At 37.5% G+C, this 13,776-nt stretch overlaps 1 protein-coding gene across 1 annotated transcript; it reads left to right on the top strand.

The window, feature by feature from the left end:
- Positions 1–2,339: 2,339 nt before the first annotated feature.
- Positions 2,340–13,049, top strand: LOC138327244 (uncharacterized). The gene is made up of 7 exons (XM_069273220.1): positions 2,340–2,347; positions 3,075–3,170; positions 3,537–3,617; positions 5,268–5,399; positions 11,016–11,138; positions 12,116–12,199; positions 12,388–13,049. The coding sequence occupies exons 1-7, from the start codon at positions 2,340–2,342 to the stop codon at positions 12,539–12,541; spliced, it is 678 nt and encodes a 225-aa protein (XP_069129321.1). The 3' UTR covers positions 12,542–13,049.
- The last annotated feature ends 727 nt before the right edge of the window (positions 13,050–13,776 follow it).

Below are 13,776 nucleotides of genomic sequence, written 5' to 3'. Positions count from 1 at the left end.
AATATTGAATAAAAAGAAATGCACGTGAACAAACGCGATCGTCAGGCGTCGGTGTTATTGAATAAGAAACAGAAGCCGTTGCAAAAAGATTTAGGAATGTTATCAGATTCATATAGCATTAATCAAAAGATGTTAAGATTACTTTCATTTATTTTACTATTTCGAGAAAAATAAGCCATTTAAAACTGATATACATGTTGTTTATATGAATTACAAATGCTTTTAGGGTAAGGATTATCTCAGGAAGTTTCCATATCCCTTCATTTTATCGTTAAACATCATGAAAAGATTTATGGAATGAATGGTGTTAGGTTGATACTTGAACTATCCAAGAATGAAAAAGATCATATACAAAATGTATATTGATTAGATAAGAAGGGAAAAGTTTAGGAGATGTCATTTCATTTTATATATCATTTGCACAGGAAAAAGATTTAGGTAAGATTGTTATGAATTAGAAAGAAGGAAAAGAAATTTAGTGTTCATAGTTTGTTATTGAATTAGAAAGAAGGGAAAAGGATTTAGGACCTTGTTAATTGAATTAGAAAGAAGGGAAAGGATGCTTAGGAAGTTGTTATTGCATCATGGCATCTTGATCTAATAATGGACTTTAGATTATTGTTGACCTCTATACCGTTTCCTCTACTGTCAATATGACTCACTCCGCAGCATCCATTCACATGAAACACTACACTACATCCATCCACATGACACACTTCCACTATATCCAGGCCACAGGACACACTTCATTACATCCACCGACAGGACACACCAATTACAATTATAAGAAGTATTTTCATGGATTATAAATAAAGTAATAAAAGCATAATAGATTTAAGTTATCGACTTAAAAGTCTTTTAAAAAATAGTTAATGAGATTTTGTCGTCTGCTACTGACAATGATGGAAATAAATTTCGCTATTTTTTTTTATTCAAGACTCATCTTTTTAAGCTACACATATCCAGTCAAAATTGTTATCTTTTGAAAATATGATATCGTTTTATGAAATTGAACATTATTTTGATATATTTTTGGATAAAAAAAGGAACCATGGTGTACACCTCGGGAGGGGAGGGCAACATAAAATCATTCCTAGTATAGGTCCCTGGGGCATTTTAAATTGTTAAAAGGTATATTATAGGTTCTCTGTCATAGTGCTACAAAATGCACCTGGGTTTTGTTCAATTGGTTCTTTGGCAAAATTCAATAGTAGGTGTAACAGGTCTTTTCTTAAGATGATAATTATGTGAAAGTTTGAATGAATTCATAGACCTATAATATGCAATCTGATTAAAATACAGATCACTCTCAGTCTGGCACAGACCAACGTAGTGTATAATGAAGATCTGTATATAATTCACTTTTATGAAAAATGATACGCGTGACATGTGCGTCGTCTGAATCTTATTTTAGGGATCCGAATTTAGACTATGGCAACATCAAACCAAAACAGACCTGTCCTGACAGAAACGACAAAGCGGCAGTACACTCGGGAGATGATACACGTGCTCCCAAAACAACGCAAGCTGCAGAAGAATCAGAATCTGAGTTATACCAAAAGCTACCTTTCAATACCAAGTAAGACGGAACCATTTGATTGGATGACATAGGGTTTCTGGTAGTGTTGCAAAATAGTCGTCATAATCGTAACCCTGTATTTACATTCCCGTTTTTTCTTTGCCAATATAACCTTACCAACTGGGAAATCATTTACACTTGTGTACACGCAGTCGGTTGCTTCGAAATAATACATACACCGGAAGGCTGACTTCCGCAAGTAGTGTCAATGCGCAACAGATTTATCTTATTTTTTCTGATTTTTCTATCCTTCAATTAAACATATTGAATGTAATGAATATCTTAAATTATATTTACGAAAACAAAATGTTTGAGAAATATTGCATCAATGGAGTGAAAAAGATAGTGTTATTGTTGAACTATATTTTGTGTACTTTCTGAACTTGACAACATTTCCCGCCAAATTGGAGCCAGCTGTTCAAGGATTCCACCAATGACACGGCTGTTACGTCAATCGTTTAACGTTGAAAAACCAAGTTTTATTTTATTGGAACATTGACTTTAAAAGACATAGTCGCTTGAAATATATATATAACGAATGATTTTATTTTTTTGCTGTTTACTGGTGTGTAAACTGCATCTGTTGGACAGATATTACAACATGCGTCATCTGAAATATCTGTCCAATATATGCAGTTTACACACCAGTAAACAACAACAAAAAAATAAAAATAATTCCTTACATATTCATTGCTTAAAAATATTTATTTCAATATAATTTACATCCAAAACATTATTTGTTCAAAATGGAAACATCCTAATGCCAGTGTGAGACAAATACATAGATAACAAGGAATCATTTGTTGGTGTTGTGAGTTCCGAAACGTATACTGTGGCACTTCTATGCACATGTGGTCGGAGAGTCTAACCTAAAAATAAAGCATTAAATTAAAAAATAAAGATTTGAAAGTACGGTCAAGAGTTACATAACACGTATAACGACATATGCCTTAGCTGTACTTTCAAATAGTTATTGTTTAAATTAATGCTTTATTACGGAGTCAAAGAAACTCGACTACCCCCTTTGTTCCCATGCGCTAGATATGACCTAGATATGTTGAGACTACTCTCACTGACAAAATGATATACCATATGCAGTGATGAAAATTCAAGAATTAAACTGCCTTATTGAGGGATTTATGGTCCTACATAATTCCTCAAGCATTGCAGACAAAATTAATAACGCGCGTTATTGTGTTGAATATAATGAATATTTCTGCAATCACCAAATAGACTGTTTAACATTTATATTCTGTTTTGCTGTTATTTCTAATCTAGCCTGATGACGTCATATTTACCCCACCCCAATAATTGCACAAAAAAAATGCGTATTACATCATTACGTCGTTCAGAAAGACGTCAAAAAAACATGTTCCATATATCAATACACCGACGGGACGGGAGTTATATGATAAAAATGATATAATAAATTTCCCTTTTTTAATTGGCAAGGTATATAGATATTTGTGCATATGAGTTATTAATTTTTTTTCAGGTACGCACGAAACAGAGGCGTCCCAAGGCCTGAGTCTGAAACGAAATCCAAATTTTGTATTACAACTAAAGACAATGCTTCTGTGAATGGTCCTAAGTAAGTAACTGTTTGCTTTGTCAACGTTAAATGTATTCATCAACATGCAATAACCTAATCGAATTTGATATAAGATTTGCGTAATCTATATCAGGCCCTTAAATGAAATAAATTATATATATATATGAATGCAGAGCGATTTAGGTTCATGAAGAATAGAAAATATCATAGTCACCAGTTACGACCACTTTGTGAATGTGGATTTCTGTTATTTCCAAGGACCCTGGAATGATAGACAAAGTTCGGTAGTTTATAACAACTCGACGAATATGACTAGGTAGTGTAAATCACTGGTAAAATATATCATAATGCATACATAATCTATGTGTAACTATGCTGTACAACATTATCATTGATGTTCTATAGCAATGTCTTGAGAAACCTATGTGGATACCTACATGGATTGGAAACACTTCGACAGCGATTGGAAAATACGGAGGCAACAAGGTATATTTACCTATACCTAATATATACACGAATATCTTTAGATGAATAACTAGTTAAGTTTGTTTCTCGATCTAATATGTTCATTAATTTGTGCCTGTATAATGTTTAATTTTTTTTCTCTGTTTCATACTTATCCTGGCTTTCTGAATGGCCAATTCTTTTTTTTTATACCACTATGAAAAAAATAATCCGAGAATGGTTCAAAGGTCAGACGTCATTGTGTCGTCACAATAGACACATTGACATTGCGTATTGTTTTAGAAAAAAATCCCTTAAAAAATCGATGGAATCGCGCGTGTAATCATATTTTACTTTATCAAGCAGTTTGGAAATTTAATTATAAGCATTGGTGTTAATGTTCTTTAATTTCATCTGGTTATGAAATGAATTTTGTTTGAATCTGCTTCGCGGATTAACCAAGATTTGGTAAACAAGATTTGTTTCATACCCCAAGTAAATACAAATTAGGATATTATATACTTTCTATTCTTTAATTTGTCTACCTAAAACTTCTTCTTATTAATGAACTACTTTCATATTGGTAACAATATATAAAAACTATTCTGTCAGTATCATAACAAAACTGGGCCAATATCGACAAACTGGGCCAATACGAGATAAACTGGGCCACTATTGAAAGCGCGCCAATCGAACGCACGCAACGGCATCCGGAAATTTTCTAAACTCATCAAGGTGAATAGAGGACACGACGGGTGTTCCGACTAGCATAGTTTGAAGACGCCTCAATGGCAACAGACAACCACAGGGGTATGCCACGGTAGGAATAGCACGTGTTTCACGTTAAAACTACATATAGGGGGTATTCGAGGAATCCGGGTTCGAGTTAGAGGGGTTTTACTGTATTATCAACGTGCATACTTAACTAGGTATTTTAGCCTTAAACGTGTTGTTAAACTCCTTCCCGAAATAAAAACGTATTCATCGGTATCACTTTTTAACAGATTTAAAGCTGGAACCGAGGTAGCCCTGGCAGACATAAATGTGTTGTCTTAGCATGAAAAAGATCGAATGTCTGAATGTCATGTTTCAAGAAATGTTTCAAGAAATCAATTTAACTTCATCTTGATTTAAATTTGGTAAACCTAATCAGTGTGTTCTTTGTATTTATGAACTTGAGATTGTTATTGATGAATAGAGTAGTTTAAAAAAAAACTATCATTAATCTTCTAATTCCATATTGCCAGGTGGTGTAGTGGTGAAGCTGCTCGCCTGTCACCTAGCCGGCCGGGGTTCGATCCCCGGCACGGACGTGAAAAGGTTAGGGGTCGCATGACCGATCCCATGGGTTTTCTCCAGTCATCTGGTTTCCTCTTACACTAAGACCTCTCGCGCGCCTACATCCGGGCCATCGAGAGTGATTAACATAAGTTGCATAAATTGTTTCTCAATCGATGCAAAATAAATAAAGTTTATACTAATTCCATATTGTCCATGGTTATTAGGCCTCGGTCTGTTACATTAGCTCTCGGCCTATGGCCTCGGGCCAATATCATAGACCTTGGCCTAATAATAGGGACAATACGGAATTAGCTGACAAATAAACCTATATTATTACAGGTTGTAATTTCGATTAATACATTATTGATGAGATGAGTCAAGCTAATACTGTTATTTCTTTTATCATTTCAGCAATAGCAATGATGACGTTTACAGAGTAATAGCTGATGATTATGCAGATGATGCCAGCTTTATAGTCCTGGGATTAACTTCAAGTGGATATAAGGAAAAATGGGAAATGGTCCAGAAGGAACAGATATACCGGTATAGGAACAGATATGTATATTGAATCACAGCAACATTGGTTTTCACATATTCAAGTGTTAATTAAAAGTTTACTGGAACTAGTGTAATAGTCCACAATTACAACCCAGCGCACCGAAGAAATACAATTTATTTAACAATAACAAATAATTTCAGGAATTCAAAAAAAAAAAATTGAATGTGTTGTCGCAAATGAACTGTGGACGATCAAAGATAAAATACATATTTAGATGCTGTTTTGAGAATACATAAATGACTTTTTTAAACAAAGACTTTGGAAGTTACATTTTAGTCCCATTAGAGTGTCTATGTATTAGGTAATGACGGCACCAGAAAACGGGGATATGATTTATCATATTTCCGTTCTGCTTACAGCCAGGGACATTTAAGGACGACCTCCCACGTATGAAGTGTGCGATGTGTGTTTCGGGAGACTTCGGTATATTTGTGTTGGGTCCCCTCGTATAGTGGAATCCTTTTTATAGTGTTGAATCACTGAATCATGTCGCCAAAGAAACCAAGCACAACACACCACTCAGTCACATTATACTGACAACGGTCGAACCAGTTGTCATATTTCAAATATGCTGAGCGCTAAGCAGGAGCAGAAACTGATATTTTTTTAAACCTTTGTGTCTTAGCCAGTGGACAGAACCCAAGGCCTACAGAGAGGTGCGCGCTCAACAGAAGAGAATAGATAAATTCCTTAATTTAATCGCCTTTTACGTTCATCCGCCAGTATTTATATTAGTATGTAAGTCCGGATTATCCGGACTCGGCTCTGTTTGTTATTGTCGCCTCCATTACAACTTCCGCCATTTACCTCACGTGTTGTGTTGTGATATGTCTCCCGAGTTCGGCCTAATATTAGCGTGGTGGCAGCGAGTTTCGTACTCACACCTTACCATCAACAAACAGATGAACATCTTAACAGTGGGTAATTACTGCGTATTTGATTTATACCCCGGTCGCAAACGAGTGTGTTACAGCGTAAATCAACTAAATCAAAAATGGCGATGAACAGAGCACCAAAACAGTGGTGCCTTAGTAGAGTTGAAACAATAAACTTTTTTGAAAATGGTGGCAAAATCTGATTTTTACGTTATCACTAGATGCTAATTTCGCCCCATTCCTAGTCGAGGAGACACAATGGCAGAAAACGTCCAGAGATACACCGCGTAGAGGTTTTGTTGACTACGTCGTTGGGGTTCCCTTAGCAGACAATACGCCTTCATTTTGGTTTTTCAATCCACAGCCGATCATTTTATCGATTTCGCTACTATTTAACTTGAAGCTAATGAAAGGTATGAAGACCTATTTAAAAGAATAACCACGTTCATTGAAGATGACTTACTTCGGCGGGACATGGGCATCACCCATCACGACCAGGAAGTCGATGATGATGAAGAACTATCCCCCACAATTGAAAACTTGGCTGTTCTAACATGACTTAAACAAATCCTGAACTCCCTCGTCTTGTCAAACAGAGGTATGGGAACGAGTTGCGCACTTGGACTCTCGCTTCAATTAAACCCGAGATATCGCAGGCTCTAGACTCTTTGTTGGATGAAATACGTGCGCTAGTGATGATGCCAATGTCATGAGAGCAGCTATATCGAACACTCGGTCTCAGGTCCTAGGATTTACACCAAAGACCGCTCCGCGTACTAGTTCGTCTTCTTAAACATGTCCCCTGTGTAAGACTGGAGGCCGCCGTAACAACCATTATCTCAGTAAATGCACATTTCTACCTCCGATTGATCGGAAATACCTCGCTAAAGCTCGCAGCGTGATAGGGACCTACGTCGCATCCTAAGAAGAATATGACACGGAAATTGAAGTACACATCAATCGAGTACAGATTCGCCAGTCACCGTATCTCGATGTGTTTTACAAGCACAACACTGTACGTTTAACCATTGCCAGCGGGGTGACGGGCAACAAGATACGTTCTTCTGCAAGTGAGACGCTAGGCGTGACTGTCACTAAATCGTCACAGTCTGTAAGCCAAGCTGACGGTCTCTCCATTACACGCAGTCGGCGAAACACGCTTTTTATTCCAACACAACGGCTTTTGACTGTGTTTTGAATGGCTGGTTGTGGACAATATCAAAACTGATGTTCTTGTTGGTATTCCCTTTATGGAGAAAAATGACGTCTCAATCCGACCTTCCCGACACCAAGTGGTTACAGGCGATGATTAAACATATAATTATGACCCTCAGCAATCCGGTTCTAACAATCAATTCATCCGACGGGCACAGGTCGTTCGCGCTCCAGTCACAGAAGCGACCACTGTACGGCCCGGCGAATTTCTCGAGGTGAAACTATCCAATGGTATCGCGACATCTGATGATACCTTCTCCATAGAGCCTCACAATGCGATCAATGAAGAGCGTTCATGGCCGTCTTTGTCTCTGGTATCAAATGTAGCGGGAAGTATCAAAATCCCAAATCTCACATCTGAGCCATGAACCATCAAACGAAACGATCATCTATGCAAAATTCTCCGAACCGGTCACGACAGAATTGCCAAAAACCAGGCTGGAAACCCTAAATAATCTGACGTCGTACGCTTGGACCCTGACAATATCCTTTCCGCGGACACGAAATCGCATTCTCAAGACGTGGTAATAAAGTATTACAGTGTGTTCAACCCTTTGTTCTCCGGTTACAATGTAGCTGCTGGCCCATTAAAAGCGCATGCTAATATGGGCCCCGTACAACCCCCTCAGCGGAAGGGCCGAATGCCGCAGTATTCAAGAAACCAACTGGATCAGCTTCAAAACAAGTTCCAAGGGTTTGAGTGTTTTTTGCCTCCCTGAGGATGTGGGTGTTAACGTTGAGTATATAAACCCATCTTTCCTCATAAAAAACGGAGGCTTTCGATTGGTTACAGCGTTCGCAGATGTAGGCTGCTACAGTAAACCCCAGCCTTCACTTATGCTCGATGTGGATTCAACGTTGAGACAAATTGCTCAGTGGAAATATATCGCTGTAACAGAGACCTAACAAAATCTTTCTACCAAATACCGCTTGAAAAAGCATCAATGAAACATTGTGGTGTAGTCACTCCGTATCGAGGTGTCTGCGTGTATGCCCGGTCTGCCATGGGTATGCCTGGTTCCGAACCAGCCTTAGAAGAGTTGACATGCCGTGTTATCGGTCATCTTGTACAGAAGGAGTTGTTGCAAAAGTAACGGATGATCTCTTTTGTGGTAAAGACACGAATGAAGACTTACTAACAAACTTCGAACGGTTACTTGACGCATTACAAAAGGCTGGATTGAACCTCTCTATAGCCAAAACTGTAGTTGCCCCGAAGGAAATAACCATACTCGGATGTATTTGGCGTCAAGTGACGATTAGAGCAGCTACGCACTGAGTCGCTCCACTGGCCTCGTGTGAACCACCTACAACTGTCACTGAACTACGCTCTTTTATAGGAGCATATAAGGTTCTTGCACGGGTCTTGCAAAATTGTTTTATTTTGATCTCGCACCTGGACAATGCTATCACCGGTAGAGAGTCAAAGACACCATTTCGTGGTCTGATGAACTGTTGGCTGCCTTCCGTACTGCAAAGGCTGCTCTAAACTCAAATATCTGTAACATTACCACGCGATAACGAACATGTGTGTATAGTAACCGATGGCGCGGTCAAATGTATAAGACTAGGAGCAACCTTATACGCCACGCGCAAAAACAAGCTACTTCTTGCCGGGTTCTTTAGGGCTAAACTACGACAAAGAATCAAAGTCAATGAATTCCGTGTGAAATTGAGGCCCTGGAGATCGCATCGGCGAAAAAACATATCAGTCCTTACATCATCCCGTCAACTACACCAACATGCATTCTTTCAACAAACCATGCATGCTTGCTTACGAGAAGTTATGCCGTGGTGCATTTTCGGTGAGCCCACGAGTTGCTACATTCTTGACCACAGCCAGTCGCTACCAAATCTCTATCAGACATGTAGCCGCTGAATGTGAAGAGCCAAACTGTCAAATTTGTTTGTTCATTCGTCAAGGCTCTGTAGTACGTCACATAAGTGTTTAAGATGTGTTGAACGACTCTGTAAAGCTTTCATTCATCAGCATATCCGCTTGGATATCGATTCAGGGTGAATATTCAGACTTAAGACGCACATATGCTCACCTGAAACAAGGAACACGACCGTCCAAGAAACTTCAAAGGATATCTTCAACTTCAAAGACGTCAAACGGTATCTTCAGTGTGCTTCGATCGCCCAAGATGGTCTGCTAGTTGCGAAGAAAGACGTACCATTTGAACCAGGGCGCGATCGCATAATAATCCCATGAAACATTATGGAAGGACTTCTTACGTCGCTTCATATCAAATTAGACCACTCGTTAACCTATCAACTCAAAGCTGTTGTGCACTGTGGACAAGGACATTGACAAGGCAGTAGAACGTACAACATCCGGATGTCATCAATTAGCGTCTCTCTGTAAAATCCAGCATCACACATGCGAATAAAGCTCTGGAGACCCTCTGCAAAAGTCGGAGTTATTTTTGCAGCGGATGTCATGAAACGTGAACGACAACTGGAACAAGTGGTTCGTGAGTATGTCACATCGGTTTCTCGCATGAGCAGTCGTTTTCGAAGAAGAGGGTTGGTTAACTTGTTTAAAGTCCCGTTTACCCATTCCGCTCGATCGCAGAGGGAAACTCTTGCATACGACGATACTTTGCTCTTCGACGAGGACGATCATATCCCTAGCGAAAACCATTTTTGTCTATTCCGAGAAACTATTTCTGTAACACCTCAAGAAAGTCAACATCTGGATACGTCACAACACGTACGACCACCTAAAATTCCTAGTGCGATATCAGAAATACCTTACTCCAACAACTTCCAGTGAGATACACAGAACTCCTCCGGAGAATATAAGCAACAAGCCTCATCGGAACACTTAAAAACCCAAGTATTTGGACGACTTTGTTAGATACTAATGTACTCTTGCGTGGCAGCCATCGTTAGGTTTCAATTGACTAGGAACAAGATGTTTGCTTTTAACAATTATACAAGTGTTTCTTTATTCTCTCAGTGCCAAATAGGTACGCAATAACTCTGACTATGATTCAATATCTAAGTAACATTTACAGTTGCATGGTACATCTATTATATAAGTATTACAAGTATGAGTGTGATCATCCCCGGGACAGAATAATCCCTTCTTATTATTCTTATTATGTTGTTACATATATATGTCAACATATAAGCTCTCCACTGTTATACTAAAAGTGAAGTTAAATTTTATACCGTCATCTATAACTCGAATGGCATTATTCACTTTCAATCATGGTTGTAATTATCAACTCTGGTAAAACTAAGTCATACGCATTGAGTTATTTTTACATTTTTACGGGATCAAAATGAATTTGCATGATACCTATCCCAATTCAATTTTGATAACCTACTTGCAATTCACAAAGGTGACATTTTTTTACGATTTGGGAAACTGAAATGCAGATATTGGTATTTATCCCATGCGTTTTAAATTGTTGCATAATATAATACATCAACATTACATTTTAGACCATTAGTTGTTACGAATACGATTAATTTTATGAATCTTAAATAATGTTGTAGTGTTCACGGGCAATTAACTAAGCAATGCTATAACGAGGAAAAGAGTATAGCTAAGCTAATAAGACTACTGCGAAAGGACCATCGGAAAGACCCCACTTTCTTCTGTCGGGTCAATTTGCTACAGTAAGTAAGAAATCTAGTTTGCACAAGTGTCTACGTTTGATAAAGCATAATATGAAAAATTAAAATGAATCTACGATAGCAAACACAGAAGAATAGAACGACTAAATTTGATTGTGAGCATCGAGTAACGTTAATAAAACTTAAAAGGGACATGAACCTAAATAAATCATGTAAATTTGAGTAAAATACATATTTAAGACGTGTCAGATATCTTACTAAGTAATATATATCAGTTATTGTGCAAATGTGTCAAATAATATATTATAATGGAAATTCCATCTTTCTGTATTTTGAACCGGCCCGGTCGAATTTTGTAACGATATTGTAGTAGTGTTGAACTTTAGTGACCTCCTACAATGCACTGCACAAATAAAATTGCGTGAAACAAAATCGTGGGTCAAAAATGTGGATGAAGCCAACACAAACGAATTCCAACAGTGTACGTCAAGAGTCCGTAACGTGCGTGATTGGGAAAGTAGATAAATATAAATGGATCGCTGAAATGCAATAGACGGGAGCAACTCCCCACTTTATACTTGCGTGAAGTACATATGTGCAATAAGTTAGGAACCTCCCTTCGCGGTGCCCTGTCATGGTCGAATGAAAAGTATCGTTTGACATTTGACTAATTATTCTTACGCTAAATACAATTTTTTTCATACCAAATATGGCTTAAACGTCGTTTGTCAACCATCGTAAATTAGAAAATACTTTTAAAATGTGGAAAACTAATATTCCTTGTCACGTCAGCAAGGTTGTTGTTTATTATAACCTCGCTTTCGGCCAACTTTCGTTTTGTGTGCTAAAAATAGAATATGACGGTCTATTTTTATCATTTTGAGGTAGGTATTCCCCACTTTTCCTGTCGTTTTAGATTGTAATAAAATATTCAATAATCATCTGAAAACAATATCTAAGCATACAGAACAAATTATTTAAGGTTCATGTCCCTTTAATAGATTAAAACATATTTTCAGGCATTTCATGACAATGACAGCACGATGGAAATTTCTAAATGGAACCAAAATGATGATCTGGAAGGAATGTGACGACTTGAAAAGGTATACATTAATGTGATTCCTTAATTTCAGTAACGAATGAAGAGAAAAAAGGCAATATATTATGGAATGCGTTATCGTCCCTCCAGATTCAAAATGCTATACATGAACGTTGATTCTTGTGGATTAATGCATGTACTAGCGATTATTTGGTGTTGAGTAAAATTAAAATGCTGTTGTTTTATTGGCAGTAATGACAACCCATGTTTGACAGATTATTCTAACATCGAACAGCTGTTCGGAAGTGAAGATGAAGTCAAACTAAACGAAGTACCCTCGGACGTCGCCGTACCAAAGAGATGGATATATACTGATAAAAAAAATTCCAAGTGGATCAGGCAGTAAGATGTTTTATACTTCAGCTGACATTTTATAACAGTGAATTAGAAAGGTGTTTTCTATCAAATTATGACATCCAATGACTATACTCCCATTATGTATATATGGCTATGTCCATTAGATGTAATGTTTGCGACGATTGTGAATTGTATGACTCATTCTGATAGCCCTTCAATGGTTCAGTTGATACTTATTAATATTAAATGAAAAGAATGTTAAATGAAAATGAGAAAATGCAATAGGCGCTTTGTTTAAAAAAGTTACAGATTGAATTCATACGATATGATCAACCGCTGCCGAATGGAATTTTCCTCTATCAAAAACAGGAGCAGACGGAATGTTTTTTTCTTCAGTTACATAAGTAACCATCATTGAAAAGACTGAAATTCTTATTTTACTTTAGGATGAAAATAATTGATTGTGTCCCGAAAAAAACTTGCCCTACATGGAATGAAATACTAATTGCGCATGCACCAAAAGCAACATAAATTATTGTATGTGTGTTTTGTGCAAATCAGACATATATATATACACATTATTAAATAAATTATTGTTAAAATGATATGTATCCCTTATGCTCAGTCGACGGCGGAGCATCTTACATATTACATCAAGTATCCAAAGCAATTAACAAAATATATTAATTTACCTCTACTTTATTTACATTAAATAAAAGTTACTTGGATAAATAGACTAGCTCCCTACTTTTTTCCCAAACCCTCGCTCAGCTGTGTATTAGTATTTCGAACTAACACACCCCTGGAAGCTAGCACACATCCGGACTCGGCTATTTCCGTTTAATCAATCAGATTCGAGGAAGACGGGACTTGTTTCCGATCACGCCATCAGTTGCTAGGCGACGTAACAATTGGGCGGAGCTAGTTTCCGATCACGCCATCTCCGTGTTGCCGTAATCAAACAACGTTAGTATCGATCGGAAACTGCAACCGAACACGTCGTCATGTTTATCTTGTACGTGAGTGGTTTGTGAAAAATGTAATGGGGTCAGAGGGCAATACCTTTTAAAACCCCTCTCAAAAAAACGATGGAGAATACACATTAAAGGGACAAACAGTAACGAATTATCTTCTAACGTTTTTTCGTTAAAATCCGTTAATTCTTATCCTGTGCATATGGGGGTATTTTTTAATTTGAAAGCCGAAAATCATATAAAAACAATCTTGATATTTATCAAATTATCGAAGATAAGGCCAATATAAAACAGAACTAAGAAAACATAT

This window comes from Argopecten irradians, chromosome 7 (genome assembly GCF_041381155.1).
Source record: "Argopecten irradians isolate NY chromosome 7, Ai_NY, whole genome shotgun sequence".
NCBI classification, from domain to species: Eukaryota; Metazoa; Mollusca; class Bivalvia; order Pectinida; family Pectinidae; genus Argopecten; species Argopecten irradians.
This window is presented reverse-complemented; position numbering and strand designations above follow the sequence as displayed.

Coding starts and splice junctions, on each gene's coding strand:
- LOC138327244 (XM_069273220.1), top strand. Junction 3,171..3,536: donor GCTTCTGTGAATGGTCCTAA/GTAAGTAACTGT, acceptor GATGTTCTATAG/CAATGTCTTGAGAAACCTAT. Junction 11,139..12,115: donor TGTCGGGTCAATTTGCTACA/GTAAGTAAGAAA, acceptor ACATATTTTCAG/GCATTTCATGACAATGACAG.